This window comes from Salvelinus fontinalis, chromosome 14, assembly GCF_029448725.1.
Source record: "Salvelinus fontinalis isolate EN_2023a chromosome 14, ASM2944872v1, whole genome shotgun sequence".
In the NCBI taxonomy this organism is placed as follows: Eukaryota; Metazoa; Chordata; class Actinopteri; order Salmoniformes; family Salmonidae; genus Salvelinus; species Salvelinus fontinalis.
Window position 1 is genome coordinate 3475521 of NC_074678.1, and position 14890 is coordinate 3490410.

The 14890-nt window shown below is 45.4% G+C and overlaps 2 protein-coding genes across 2 annotated transcripts; both read left to right on the top strand.

Annotated features, from left to right (window-relative positions):
• Positions 1–5281, top strand: fetub (fetuin B). The gene is made up of 7 exons (XM_055943789.1): positions 1–276; positions 848–961; positions 1758–1845; positions 2169–2335; positions 2557–2670; positions 2859–2945; positions 4099–5281. The coding sequence occupies exons 1-7, from the start codon at positions 73–75 to the stop codon at positions 4822–4824; spliced, it is 1500 nt and encodes a 499-aa protein (XP_055799764.1). The 5' UTR covers positions 1–72; the 3' UTR covers positions 4825–5281.
• A 2426-nt stretch (positions 5282–7707) lies between these two features.
• si:ch211-284e20.8 (uncharacterized protein LOC563738 homolog) lies at positions 7708–14890 on the top strand. The gene is given in 10 exon segments (XM_055862338.1): positions 7708–7996; positions 8476–8687; positions 9118–9219; positions 9653–9675; positions 9677–9720; positions 9910–9998; positions 10000–10077; positions 13327–13449; positions 13655–13753; positions 14257–14890. Coding segments are annotated over 10 exon segments (1338 nt in total). The 3' UTR covers positions 14536–14890.

The following is a 14890-nucleotide window of genomic DNA, read 5'->3' on the forward strand; positions in this document are numbered from 1 at the left end:
GAACCATCTCTCCACACCTCACCAGCCCGTTCAGCGTGTGTGAGACAGCCAACGGCCCCTCGGACCTCCATCATGATGAAGCAGTGTGCCTTGTTGTTGCTGGCGTGTGTGTATGCTCACGCCGCCCCCCTGGAAGCCGGCATGAAGCCCGGGTCGTGCCAGGACGCCGTGGCCCTGGGAGCAGCAGGACAGGCCCTAGACAAGATCAACAAGGACCGCACAGAGGGCTACGTGTTCGGTCTCCACCGCCTCAGCAACGTCAACCAGATGGAGCATGTGAGTTCTGTTGCTTCTATTTTTTTCCACTGTAACTCTACATGCGTGGTACTACACTAAGTTAAAAAGAGGACATGATTTAGCTACTGTCCTAAAGAAGAAAGCCCCGTAACATACTCTGTTTTTAAATGCAATGTGCTTCAATAGGTTGTCATTTTTAAGGTGAATGCACCTATTTGTAAGTCGCTCTGGATAAGAGCGTCTGCTAAATGACTTAAATGTAAATGTAAATGTAATTTTTCAGATTTTCACGCAGTGTTTAAATGGAGACAACAGAAATTGGGGTCTAAAAAGTATCATACAATACAATGTCGTCTGAGATATTCTCTGTTTTATAGGTAGTAAGACAAATAAGACAGATTCACACATTGTCAGCAAGGCCTTTTCTAAGAGCAGGGGCAGGGGATTTGAATAGAATTTGAAGTTGTAGATGGTGACTTCAAAGACGATTGTATTTTTATTTTTTTTAAGAAATATTCTTTTAATTGTCTTTGTTTTTCAGTACCAGCCACAGGGGAATGAATGTTGACTCCTCTGTGCTGATTGATCTGTATTTCTATCTCTGTTTCAGGGGGAAACAGGGGTTGTATTCTACCTGACCATGGATGTGCTGGAGACCGACTGCCACGTGGTCAGCAAGAAAAACGCAAAGGACTGTGAGGTCCCCAAGGCTGAAAACACACCGGTAAGAACCCAACACACACACACACACACACCAGACACACACACACACACGCACCAAACACACACACGCACACACACACGCACACACACACACACACACACACACACACACACGCACCAAACACACACACACACCAAACACACACACACACACACACACACACACACACACACACACACACACACACACACACACACACACACACACACACACACACACACACACACACACACACACCAAACACACGCACTAAACACACACACGCACCAAACACACACACACACACACACACACACACACACACACACACACACACACACACACACACACACACACACACCAAACACACACACACACACACACACACACACACACACACACACACGCACACACACACACACACACACACACACACACACACACACGCACCAAACACACACACGCACACACACACGCACACACACACACACACACACACACACACACACACACACACACACGCACCAAACACACACACACACCAAACACACACACACACACACACACACACACACACACACACACACACACACACACACACACACACACACACACACCAAACACACGCACAAAACACACACACGCACCAAACACACACACACACACACACACACACACACACACACACACACACACACACACACTCACAATGCCTGGAGGATTACTGAATGTCTGAATATTGACTTTACCCAGGGCCTTGGATCAAAATCGTCCCGTGTTTAATCTGTTTTTTTGTCTTGTATGTATTTACTCACAGGTCTACGGTCAATGCAAGGCTGTTATCTACATGAACAGAGTCCATAGAGTGGTTCGTCTGTACAAGTACAACTGTGTGGTCAGACCAGGTAAAGTCCACGGCTTGGTCCTCTCCAAAACACTCATTACAGCGCTTCCCACTAAACAACAGCACATTGCATCCATCCACCGTGTAGTAGTTGGGTGATGCACTGTCATGTTGTTTGTCATGTGGTTCTGATGACTCTGTGGGAGCACGGTGTTCGATACATCGGAGTTTTGATTCCCATATATGTACCACATATACTGAATATATGTTAAATATAAATGACTGCGTATTAAAGCGTCTGCTAATAAACGTTTAACACGCTTCATGTTTGACCAACGAAAGACCCTTTCTAAACAGTGTACCTGTGTGTATGTCCGTTCCCAGCGGCTGCGGCAAAAGTGGCTAAGCAGTGCCCAGACTGTCCCTCTGCCATGCCCAAGGACCACCAGGAGATCCTGAAGACGGCCACCCTGTCCATGGAGAAGTTCAACAAGGACAGCGGCTTGGCCAATCACTTCGCCATCCTCAACATCACCCGTGCACGGGCATCGGTCAGAATACTACACAACACTACACACCCCAATGAGGAACACAACACAACACTACACAACACATCCCAATATAGCATAATATAAAACCAACACCACAACACAACATAACAATTCAACAAAACAATTAATCCCCTTTTACAGCAGCAAATGAACTGGTTTCATATTGTGGTGTAATGACCTTGTTGTCATTACTCACTGAGCTCTGTTGCTTGGTATTCCAGATGGGCATGGCAACCTTCTACTTCGCAGAGTTCACCATCCAGGAGACTACCTGTGCCAACACCACCGACCTTTCCGCAGCCTCCAAGTGTCCTCTGATGGACTGCGAGTTTGCAGTAAGTGAATGACAGTACCGTTGATGTTTTTGTCAAACAGCATAAACCATGTAGTAGCAGCATTATTACACCTGAATTATAGCCTACATAGTGTTTAACAGTGTAAAAACCTGTAATAACAATGTAACAACTATGTAAGAACTATGTAAGAACCAGCATTTTAATGTCTGCCTGTCTCTTCTCCACAGCACAAAGGACACTGCAAGGGCTCCCACTCTCACGACATGAAAGGCCAGGATATTGTCTCGGTCAACTGTGAGGTCTTTGAGAATGAGGTAGGCTCCACAGTGTTCTTGTATGCTCCACAGTGTTCCTGTATGCTCCACAGTGTCCCTGTAGGCTCCACAGTGTTCCTGTATGCTCCACAGTGTTCCTGTATGCTCCACAGTGTTCTTGTATGCTCCACAGTGTTCCTGTATGCTCCACAGTGTTCTTGTAGGCTCCACAGTGTTCTTGTAGGCTCCACAGTGTTCTTGTATGTTCCACAGTGTTCTTGTAGGCTCCACAGTGTTCTTGTATGCTCCACAGTGTTCTTGTAGGCTCCACAGTGTTCCTGTATGCTCCAACGTGTTCTTGTATGCTCCACAGTGTTCTTGTATGCTCCACAGTGTTCTTGTATGCTCCACAGTGTTCTTGTAGGCTCCACAGTGTTCTTGTAGGCTCCACAGTGTTCTTGTAGGCTCCACAGTGTTCTTGTATGTTCCACAGTGTTCTTGTAGGCTCCACAGTGTTCTTGTATGCTCCACAGTGTTCTTGTAGGCTCCACAGTGTTCCTGTATGCTCCACAGTGTTCTTGTATGCTCCACAGTGTTCTTGTAGGCTCCACAGTGTTCTTGTATGCTCCACAGTGTTCTTGTAGGCTCCACAGTGTTCCTGTATGCTCCACAGTGTTCTTGTATGCTCCACAGTGTTCTTGTATGCTCCACAGTGTTCTTGTAGGCTCCACAGTGTTCCTGTAGGTTCCACAGTGTTCCTGTATGCTCCACAGTGTTCTTGTATGCTCCACAGTGTTCTTGTAGGCTCCACAGTGTTATTGTAGGCTCCACAGTGTTCCTGTATGCTCCACAGTGTTCTTGTATGCTCCACAGTGTTCTTGTAGGCTCCACAGTGTTCTTGTATGCTCCACAGTGTTCCTGTATGCTCCACAGTGTTCTTGTAGGCTCCACAGTGTTCCTGTATGCTCCACAGTGTTCCTGTAGGCTCCACAGTGTTCTTGTATGCTCCACAGTGTTCTTGTATGCTCCACAGTGTTCTTGTATGCTCCACAGTGTGTTTAATGGTTCAAAGCACCATTTCAGTTATTAGGTCTTCATCTGGGTGTATATCTTTTGGTGTTAAATGACTAATGAGGTTACTGATCATGTGTATTGATTGATTGATTGATTGATGATTCTGTGACTGATCCCCTGGTTGGTTGTTGTCCTGCAGAACTCAAAGAAGGAGAAGGCAGCTCACCTGTTGGGAGGAGAGACCGACCACAGCCACACCCTTCAGTCTGGAAAACACGGCAAAGACCACACCCATGATGCCTCCGGCGCTCACGACCACGCTCACGACCACGCTCACGACCACACCAAAGACCACAAACACGACGGCGCCCACGCCCATGATCATAAAGATGGTGCCCATGGTCACTCTCATGGCGATAGAGCTGCTGGCGGTCACGACCACGGTCACGGTCACGACCACGGTCACACCCACCACGCCAAGGCCCATAACCACAGCACTGACACCGGACCGCACCAGCATCACAACTACAAGCACGATGGCGAGGGCCACACTCACGAGCATGACCATGAGCTAGCCTTGGATCACGACCACAAGCACGTTCACCTGCACGAGCACGAGCACCACCACCATCACCACGAGCACCCACATGGGACCGAGTCCCGTCACCCTCCCCAGGGAACCGTGACCGTCCTCCCCGCCCTGGGCCTGCCCATGACCCTGCCCTCCTTCCCTGAACAGCCTGTGGGTGAGAAGGGCGCCATTTTGCCCATGGTCCAAGACCCAAAGATCCCTGGGATGAGCCAGCCCACCATCCTGCCCTTCCCCACCACTGTGTCTGCTCAGTGCCCTGCTGAGGTCAAGGATGAGGACAACTTTGTGAAGGAGCTCTTTGCTGAGGACCCCCTCTTCAAAGCAGCTGCGTAACCAGTCCCTTGTCTCCATGGAACTGAAACACAGAACTGATTATTCTCAATACCTACTAATGACCCACTGACACTGGCAAGAACAACAAACAAGAACACAAAGCTAGTTATGTTGTTCTTTGGAATTCACAGGTTTCTGCATGTCAGATATTTAGCTACCTCTAAACCGTTTTCACATTCACCTGTCTGCCTCTCTCTCTGTCTCTCTCTCTGTCTGTCTGCCTCTCTCTCTCTCTTTCTCCGTCTGTCAGCCTCTCTCTCTCTCTCTGTCTGTCTGCCTCTCTCTCTCTCTCTCTCTCTGTCTGTCTGTAAGCATTATGTTTGAGACCTGACTGTGTGTTCCTCAGAAAGAAAGGGATTGACAGCATTGTCTATCTATGCCATGACGGAAGATATTTGTTGAGGTGGGTGTTGTTCTTAGCCTCAACGAAATAAAATAAACATCACTAATGCATCAACTGACTCCTATTTTTCTACAAGTACACAAGATTAAAAGAAAACAAGCTATACTGTATACCTAACAATACAAATCCACATCCAGACGCAACAGTATTAAGGATAAATGTTTCTATAAACCTGACCTCTATATTAAACCCCGCACTCATAAAAACATAGTGACAAAGCCGGGGGGGAAAGTATACTGAAGTAACCTATAATGGTGCTACAGTAATCAGAGCCGAAGTACGTAAATAGTTCTGACTATGTTGGCAGCAGAGCATCGCCTATCTCATTCAACAAGATGTGAAATGCGAGAGAGAGAGAACGTTAAAAAATAGAAACCAAAAAAAGAAACATTTTGCTTTTCTTGAGAAATAAAGTATAAGTCAGACCACTAAAGAAATGCAAGTTCATTTTTGTTGTTAATAACACTACATTTGTACTATACAATACCTATATAAGGATAGTAATGCTTTTATTACCTAGAATAAGGCAAAACACATAGCCCTGGCTAAAGTACCTAGAAGTGGGTTGGGGTGGTATAAGCGGGTGCAGGTAAAGATTTATTTTTTTAAAAGGTTGTTCAACTCTGACCTGAAGATACACATTACTGTTCTCACAATGCCAGGAAAACGTTGCGTCAGATGTGACTGTGAAAATAAAACAGTATCTGGTCCAAGCAACTGCATGTGTATCTGTATAGATAAGCCCTGTTATCTTCACCATGGCACCTCAGAGGATAGCAACAGGACGATTGGAGACAAATCTAGAGCCGTCACCATAACAACCACCCTGATTACATCACAGCTGTATCAATACACCCAAAAGGGGAGATATGTCTGTGTGTGACAGCCGACGATGGTGGAGGTATAAAGGCCCACTCAGGCTTTGAGACAGTGATGTTGAGGTGGGTTTGAGGCAGTGATGTTGAGGTGGGTTTGAGACAGTGATGTTGAGGTGGGTTTGAGACAGTGTTGTTGAGGTGGGTTTGAGACAGTGATGTTGAGGTGGGTTTGAGACAGTGATGTTGAGGTGGGTTTGAGACAGTGATGTTGAGGTGGGTTTGAGACAGTGATGTTGAGGTGGGTTTGAGACAGTGATGTTGAGGTGGGTTTGAGACAGTGATGTTGAGGTGGGTTTGAGACAGTGATGTTGAGGTGGGTTTGAGACAGTGTTGTTGAGGTGGGTTTGAGACAGTGATGTTGAGGTGGGTTTGAGACAGTGTTGTTGAGGTGGGTTTGAGACAGTGATGTTGAGGTGGGTTTGAGACAGTGATGTTGAGGTGGGTTTGAGACAGTGATGTTGAGGTGGGTTTGAGACAGTGTTGTTGAGGTGGGTTTGAGACAGTGATGTTGAGGTGGGTTTGAGACAGTGATGTTGAGGTGGGTTTGAGACAGTGTTGTTGAGGTGGGTTTGAGACAGTGATGTTGAGGTGGGTTTGAGACAGTGATGTTGAGGTGGGTTTGAGACAGTGATGTTGAGGTGGGTTTGAGACAGTGATGTTGAGGTGGGTTTGAGTGGTTTTGTATGAAGATGAGCATAGGAGTGATGAAGATAGTACATGTGATGGATGTGCCTAACCCACCTCATTAACCTTTGATATGGACAGGGATGCAACTTTGTTATTCAAACAGCCTTGCTGGAACTGCACAGAGCCGAGCAATTACACTGTGCTGTTCAGGGAACATCCCCAATGGGCTTCTTCTGCCATTAAGCTTTTCTGCATTTAACTTCCAGTATACAAAAGATAAATCACTGCATGGCATTGTTTGTCAATAGAATGACAAGTTCACTATTTAAACAGAAAAAGACTGGAACCCAGGCTACATGTTTCATTATTTACAAACCCGTTTTACATTCCATGCCGGAAAACAAACACGTTTAACATTCCATGCCGGAAAACAAACACGTTTTACATTCCATGCCAGAAAACAAACACGTTTAACATTCCATGCCGGAAAACAAACACGTTTAACATTCCATGCCAGAAAACAAACACGTTTTACATTCCATGCCAGAAAACAAACACGTTTTACATTCCATGCCAGAAAACAAACACGTTTTACATTCCATGCCAGAAAACAAACACGTTTAACATTCCATGCCGGAAAACAAACACGTTTTACATTCCATGCCAGAAAACAAACACGTTTTACATTCCATGCCAGAAAACAAACACGTTTTACATTCCATGCCAGAAAACAAACACGTTTTACATTCCATGCCGGAAAACAAACCCGTTTTACATTCCATGCCGGAAAACAAACACGTTAACTGAGATGCACTGTACAGAAACAGTTACACCCAGAGTTCCTGATCCCTAAAGACACAGCACAATACAATACTTGTATACAACATTTATTGGTCCATTTGCATGAAAATACTTTTTTTTTTTTTTTTTTTTTTTATAGTACCCAACCTGCCACATAATAGGCTGTGGCAGAGCATGGGGCTGTGGCAGAGCATGGGGTTGTGGCAGAGCATGGGGCTGTGGCAGAGCATGGGGCTGTGGCAGAGCATGGGGCTGTGGCAGAGCAGGGTCTGTGGAAGAGCATGGGGTTGTGGCAGAGCATGGGGCTGTGGCAGAGCAGGGGCTGTGGCAGAGCATGGGGTTGTGGCAGAGCATGGGGTGGTGGCAGAGCATGGGGCTGTGGCAGAGCATGGGGCTGTGGCAGAGCAGGGGGCTGTGGCAGAGCAGGGCCTGTGGCAGAGCAGGGGCTGTGGCAGAGCATGGGGTTGTGGCAGAGCATGTGGCTGTGGCAGAGCATGTGGCTGTGGCAGAGCATGGGGCTGCAGCAGAGCAGGGGCTGTGGTAGAGCAGGGGGCTGTGGAGTACTTTGGTTTCTTTGCTTAAGGTCACAATGGTGGTAGGTAGTATTCCTGCAGATTTCCCAACAGGCAGCTCGAGGCTACCGCCGCCCCCATTGAGTGAGGGCAAATATTTGTCTATTTCCACACTGAGCCCACCCCTCACTCAATGTTTAAATGTACAAAATGTAATTGGTCAACTGCAGATAAAGCTGTATTTGCATGTCCTCTGGGGAAGAGGGCAAAGTTGACTAGCTGAGTCCCAGTAGGGGCCTTGGACTACCTCTCCTCCTACCCCTCTCAGTCTGCATATAGTACGCCCCCGGGACGCAACCCAGGCTTCTTTAGCCTCGTTTCCTCATTAGCATTAGCGACCAGGCTAACACGGGGTGCTGTGTACAGTAAGGATGTGGGGTCTGTGTGTGGCTGGTGGCCCTGTGTGTGTGTTGGCATGGGGGTAGCCCCTCCCCGGTGACCCCTGGAGTGGAGTGCCAGGGCCCGGAGGTCCTGAGGGCGGCAGAGGAAGGCCTGGACCAGATCAATTCTGACCTCACCGAAGGATTCATCCTCAGCCTCAACAGACTCTATGATGTCAGCCAGCAGACAGGGGTGAGGCTAGTCAACTAGCTCCTGTATTGAACTGTACTACTCTTCCTGTTTAATAAAAGTGTTTCCTAGTTAATGGAACAATGCAATAGTTTTTTTTTTTCCTGTCTTTTGAGCACAAATTTTACAGAAAAGATAGAGGTGAGTAAAGATGCTGTGTATAGTTGTATAATTCCTGTTTATACAAAGCACAACGGCGCGTATGGTTCTCTATTAGTAATTGATACTGCCCTCTAGTGTCCAAGAGAGGTAAGTTCTAAAGTGTTTTGCAAAATCCTCTACTACCCCCTAAAGTAAATACATGTAAATTGGTCAGTTATGAGAATATTTGACAAATTAGAATATTTGAGCTGTTAAATTGCTATTGCATGCATTTTTGGGCTTTCCACTCCTTTACTGGAGTATCTGCCTCCCTGCCTCCACCTCTGTCCCCAGGAAGGAGCAGCTGTTCAACCTGACCATAGACGTGCTGGAGACAAAGTGTCATGTGATCAGCAGGAAGCCGTGGAAGAAATATGAAGTAAAGGATGTAGCTAACGTACCAGTAAGCAGTCTACCATATAGGGATGTATGGGTTTATAGAGAGTGGGGAGTTAGACTTATAGGGAGTGAGGAGTTAGACTTATAGGGAGTGGGGAGTTAGACTTATAGGGAGTGGGGAGTTAGACTTATAAGGAGTGGGGAGTCAGACTTATAGGGAGTGGGGAGTTAGACTTATAGGGAGTGGGGAGTTAGACTTATAGGGAGTGGGGAGTTAGACTTATAGGGAGTGGGGAGTCAGACTTATAGGGAGTGGGGAGTTAGACTTATAAGGAGTGGGGAGTCAGACTTATAGGGAGTGGGGAGTTAGACTGAATGCCAGTCATGGAGTTGTCATGCCAAACTTGACAACAGAGTAGGCAAAAGCATAAACAGATCAGGCACCAGCCTAGTGGAGAGTGGGATCTGTGAATTATACAACTCTTACCACTCCACAGGTGTATGGGCATTGTATGGCGTCTAAAGAGTGTGGAACTGCGCAGCTATAAATGTGCCATCCAACAAGGTAGAGTCTGTTTATATAGACTCAGTAGGGCTAACTTTTTCCTGGTCGGGTCATGAGGTCAGGAACAATATACAGTAGCTACTGTATCCAGTTCAATGACTTACTGGTGCATTGAACCTTTGGTTTGACCAACGTGTAGCGCATGACCTATAGTGAACTGTAACCCCTAACCTTTGACCTTGTGTTCAGTGCCTGCCACGGTCAACGTCGACACGTGTCCAGACTGTCCAACAGTAGTGCAGCTGGATGACCCCATTATAGCGGAGACGGCCAATCTGATCCTCCATGAAATACAAGAGAATGAATCGCCTGCCAAACTACTTCACCCTCCTCAACGTAACAGGAGCTAGCATGCAGGTCTGTGAGACCGTTCTATGTTGTAGACCTACAGCTGAAGTCGGAAGTGTACATACACCTTAGCCAAATACATTTAAACTCAGTTTTTCACAATTCCTGACATTTAATCCAAGTAGAAATTCCCTGTCTTAGGTCAGTTAGGAACACCACTATATTTTGAAGAATGTGAAATGTCAGAATAATAGTAGAGAAAATGATTTATTTCAGCTTTTATTTCTTTCATCACATTCCCAGTGGGTCAGAAGTTTACATACACTCAATTAGTATTTGGTAACATTGCCTTTAAATTGTTTAAGTTGGGTCAAACATTTCAGGTAGCCTTCCACAAGCTTCCCACAATAAGTTGGGTGAATTTTGGCCCATTCCTCCTGACAGAGCTGGTGTAACTGAGTCAGGTTTGTAGACCTCCTTGCTCGCACATGCTTTTTCAGTTCTGCCCACATATTTTCTATAGGATTGAGGTCAGGGCTTTGTGATGGCCACTCCAATACCTTGACTTTGTTGTCCTTAAGCCATTTTGCCACAACTTTGGAAGTATGCTTGGGGTCATTGTCAATTTGGAAGACCCATTTGCGACCAAGCTTTAACTTCCTGACTGATGTCTTCAGATGTTGCTTCAATACATCCACATGATTTTCCGTCCTCATGATGCCATCTATTTTGTGAAGTCCCTCCTGCATCAAAGTACCGCAACAACATGATGCTGCCACCCCCGTGCTTCACTTTTGGGATGGTGTTCTTCAGCTTGCAAGCGTCCCCCTTTTTCATCCAAACATAACGATGGTCATTATGGAAATTTCTCCAAAAAGTACGATCTTTGTCCCCATGTGCAGTTGCAAACCGTAGTCTGTTTTTTTTATGGTGGTTTGGAGCAGTGGTTTCTCCTTGCTGAGCGGCCTTTCAGGTTATGCCGATATAGGACTCGTTTTACTGTGGATATAGATACTTTTGTACCGGTTTTCTCCAGCATCTTCACAAGGTCCTTTGCTGTTGTTCTGGGATTTATTTGCACTTTTCGCACCAAAGTACGTTCATCTCTAGGAGACAGAACACGTCTCCTTCCTGAGCAGTATGATGGCTGCGTGGACCTATGGTGCTTATACTTGCGTACCATTGTTTGTACAGATGAATGTGGTACCTTCAGGCATTTGGAAATTGCTTCCAAGGATGAACCAGACTTGTGGAGGTCTACAAAAAGTCTTGGCTGATTTCTTTTGATTTCCCCATGATATCAAGCAAAGAGGCACTGAGTTTGAAGATAGGCCTTGAAATACATCCACTGGTACACCTCAAATTGACTCAAATGATTGATGTCAATTAGCCTATCAGAAGCTTCTAAAGCCATGACATAATTTTCTGGAATTTTCCAAGCTGTTTAAAAGCACAGTCAACTTAGTGTATGTAAACTTCTGACTCACTGGAATTGTGATACAGTGAGTTGTAAGTTAAATAATCTGTCTGTAAACATTGTTGGGAAAATTACTTGTGTCATGCACAAAGTAGATGTCCTAACCTACTTGCCAAAACTATAGTTTGTTAACAAGACATTTGTGGAGTGGTTGAAAAACGAGTTTTAATGACTCCAACTTAAATGTATGTAAACTTCCGACTTCAACTGTATGTCAGATATGAAATGTTTTGCTATTGGAGAGGAGTAGAAGGTAATCCACCATCATGAGACGGTGAAACAAAAATCAGAAGAGTAATTTGAAGGGAATAGATGTTTCGTTCACAATTAAAAACTTGATGTTGTATAAAACTACACTGAACAAAAAATATAAATGCAACATGCAACAATTTCTAAGATTTTACTGAGTTACAGTTCATAGAAGGAAATCAGTCAATTGAAATAAATAAATTAGGCCCTAATTTATGGATTTCACATGACTGAGAATACAGATGTGAATCTGATGGTCACAGAAACCTTTAAAAAAAGGTAGTGGCGTGGATCAGAAAACCAGTCCCTATCTGGTGTGACCAACATTTGCCTCATGCAGCGAGACACATCTCCTTCACATAGAGTTGATCAGGCTGTTGATTGTGGCCTGTGGAATGTTGTTCCACTCCTCTTTCAATGGCAGTGCGAAGTTGCTGGATATTGGCGGGAACTGGAACACACTGTCGTACACGTCGATCCAGAGCATCCCAAACATGCTCAATGGGTGACATGTCTGGTGACTTTGCAGGCCATGGAAGAACTGGGACATTTAACTTCCAGGAATTGTGTACAGATCCTTGCGACATGGGGCCGTGCATTATCATGCTGAAACATGAGGTGATGGTGACGGATGAATGGCACGACAATGGACCTCGATGGCAATCAAACTGCCATTGATAAAATGCAATTACGTTCGTTGTCCATAGCTTATGCCTGCCCATACCATAACCCCACCACCACCATAGGGCACTCTTTTCACAATGTTGACATTAGTAAACCGCTCGCCCACATGACTCCATACACGCTGTCTGCCATCTGCCCGGTACAGTTGAAACCGGGATTCATCCATGAAGAGCACACTTCTCCAGCGTGCCAGTGGCCACTGAAGTCGGTTACAACGCCAAACTGCAGTCAGGTCAAGACCCTAGTGTGGACGATGAGCACGCAGATGAGCTTCCCTGAGACGGTTTCTGACAGTTTGTGCAAAAATTATTTGGTTGTACAAACCAACAGTTCAGTCAGCTGTCTGGGTGGCTGGTCTCAGACGATCCTACAGGTGAAGAAGCCGGATGTGGAGGTCCTGGGCTGGCATGGTTACACGTGGTCTGCGGTTGTGAGGCCGGTTGAACGTACTGACAAATTCTCTAAAACGACATTGGAGGCGGCTTATGGTAAATAAATGAGCATTACATTCTCTGGCAACAGCCCTGGTGGACATTCCTGCAGCCAGTATGCCAATTTGAGACATCTGTGGCATTGTGTTGTGTGACAAAACTGCACAGTATAGAGTGGCGTTTTATTGTCCCCAGCACAAGGTGCACCTGTGTAATGACCATGCAGCTTAATCAGCTTTTTGTTATGCCACACCTGTCAGGTAGATGGATTATCTTGGCAAAGGAGAAATGTTCCCTTACAAGGATGTAAACAAATTTTTTCACAAAATTTGAGCTAAATAAGGTTTTTCTGCGTATGGAATATTTCTGGGATGTTTTATTTCAGTTCATGAAATATGGGACCAACACTTTATCTGTTGCGTTTATATTTTTCTTCAGTATATTTCAAGTTCAAAGTATACTGCTTCATCTTCACAGTGGGTAATGGGTCCGGCCTACTTTGTAGAGTTCACCATCAGAGAGACGGTCTGTGCTAAGGACACTCCTGACGTTGATCTGACCCAGTGTAAAATGATGGACTGTGAATTTGCAGGGAGTACAGTACCACACTACATCTACACACTGTCTATCTGATGTTTTGAAATAGGGAAAAAGGGGAAAAAATCATGATTTGTATGTGGCAAGCTGACAGCTATTCAGCGGAGGAAAGCAGACTACTGTAGAACCACATCAGTCTCAGTGAGATCACTAGCATCATATCGTGTTCCTCTATTTGAGCAATCCTATTCCGTTTTCTGTCGCCTAGCACAAGGCCTTTTGCACAGGCTCTCACACCACTCTGGATGATGGCATGTTTCAGACCAAACGTCCCATCGAGGTGAAGTGTGAAATCTTTGAACCAGAGGTAGGAATCTTCCACAACAGTGCCATCACTGCCATGCCACAATGAAACCTCAGTAACTGAGAGACCAGCATTGTAGTCATAGAAACCTCAGTAACTGAGAGACCAGCATAGTAGTCATAGAAACCTCAGTAACTGAGAGACCAGCATAGTAGTCATAGAAACCTCAGTAACTGAGAGACCAGCATAGTAGTCATAGAAACCTCAGTAACTGAGAGACCAGCATAGTAGTCATAGAAACCTCAGTAACTGAGAGACCAGCATAGTAGTCATAGAAACCTCAGTAACTGAGAGACCAGCATAGTAGTCATAGAAACCTCAGTAACTGAGCAGAGGAGACCTCTGCAATGCAGGCTTTTGTTCCATCCAGATCGGACTAAATTGTGGTCTAAATTCAGACCCAAGACTATGTCTAGGTCTGAGGGAAAGGGGTTGATCTGGGAGTGGGCATACCATTTCAAAAGCATTTTACAAATAAAGTTATCATTATTATGTCCATCTCTCAGGCTGCCAAGGCAGAGGCCCATGTCAGAGGAGACAGTGGGCATCAGAGTGAAGATGAGGACCATAAACACGCACACACATACCTGCACCCCTATGAGCACCACCACCACCACCACCCCCCCAACTCCAATCAGGCTTCCCCCAGACCGAAGCGCTCGTTGGGTATAGTGGTGGTTCTATCTCCCCCTCATGTTCCACCACCTCCGCGAGCCTCACCAGCAGCAAGCAACTGTCCAGCCAAGAGGAAAACTAACCTGGGACTGGATAGGTTTCCAATTTGATTGATAAACATCTTCTGTTACTGCAATAACAGCTTATTAACACTTTCCTGAGATACAAAGCTACTTTGGTAACAAAGGAAAACTGAAAGAACTATGACTCAAAACACTTCCCCTATTTTGCCCTGGCTGGACAATGTTCACTTTCTTCTTCTTCTTGTTGCTATCTCAGATCACATATTTAAAGAATTCCACAACATTGTACTGTACGATAATAATGATGATAGCTAGTAAATTTATCAGAGCAATAAATGTATAGTTTAATCTACAATGGATACAGTATATCTTCAGTGGTTATAATAATGTATTGTGTGATTGTAGGCAATTCAATATACCATTAAAAAATGTTTTCATCTGA

Bases quoted from the DNA above. Each gene is read 5' to 3' on its own strand.
- fetub (XM_055943789.1), top strand. From the start codon at position 73: ATGATGAAGCAGTGTGCCTTGTTGTTGCTGGCGTGTGTGTATGCTCAC. The intron at 2,336-2,556 runs GTCAGAATACTA...TTGGTATTCCAG, and splicing joins TCACCCGTGCACGGGCATCG to ATGGGCATGGCAACCTTCTA. The intron at 2,671-2,858 runs GTAAGTGAATGA...TCTTCTCCACAG, and splicing joins TGATGGACTGCGAGTTTGCA to CACAAAGGACACTGCAAGGG.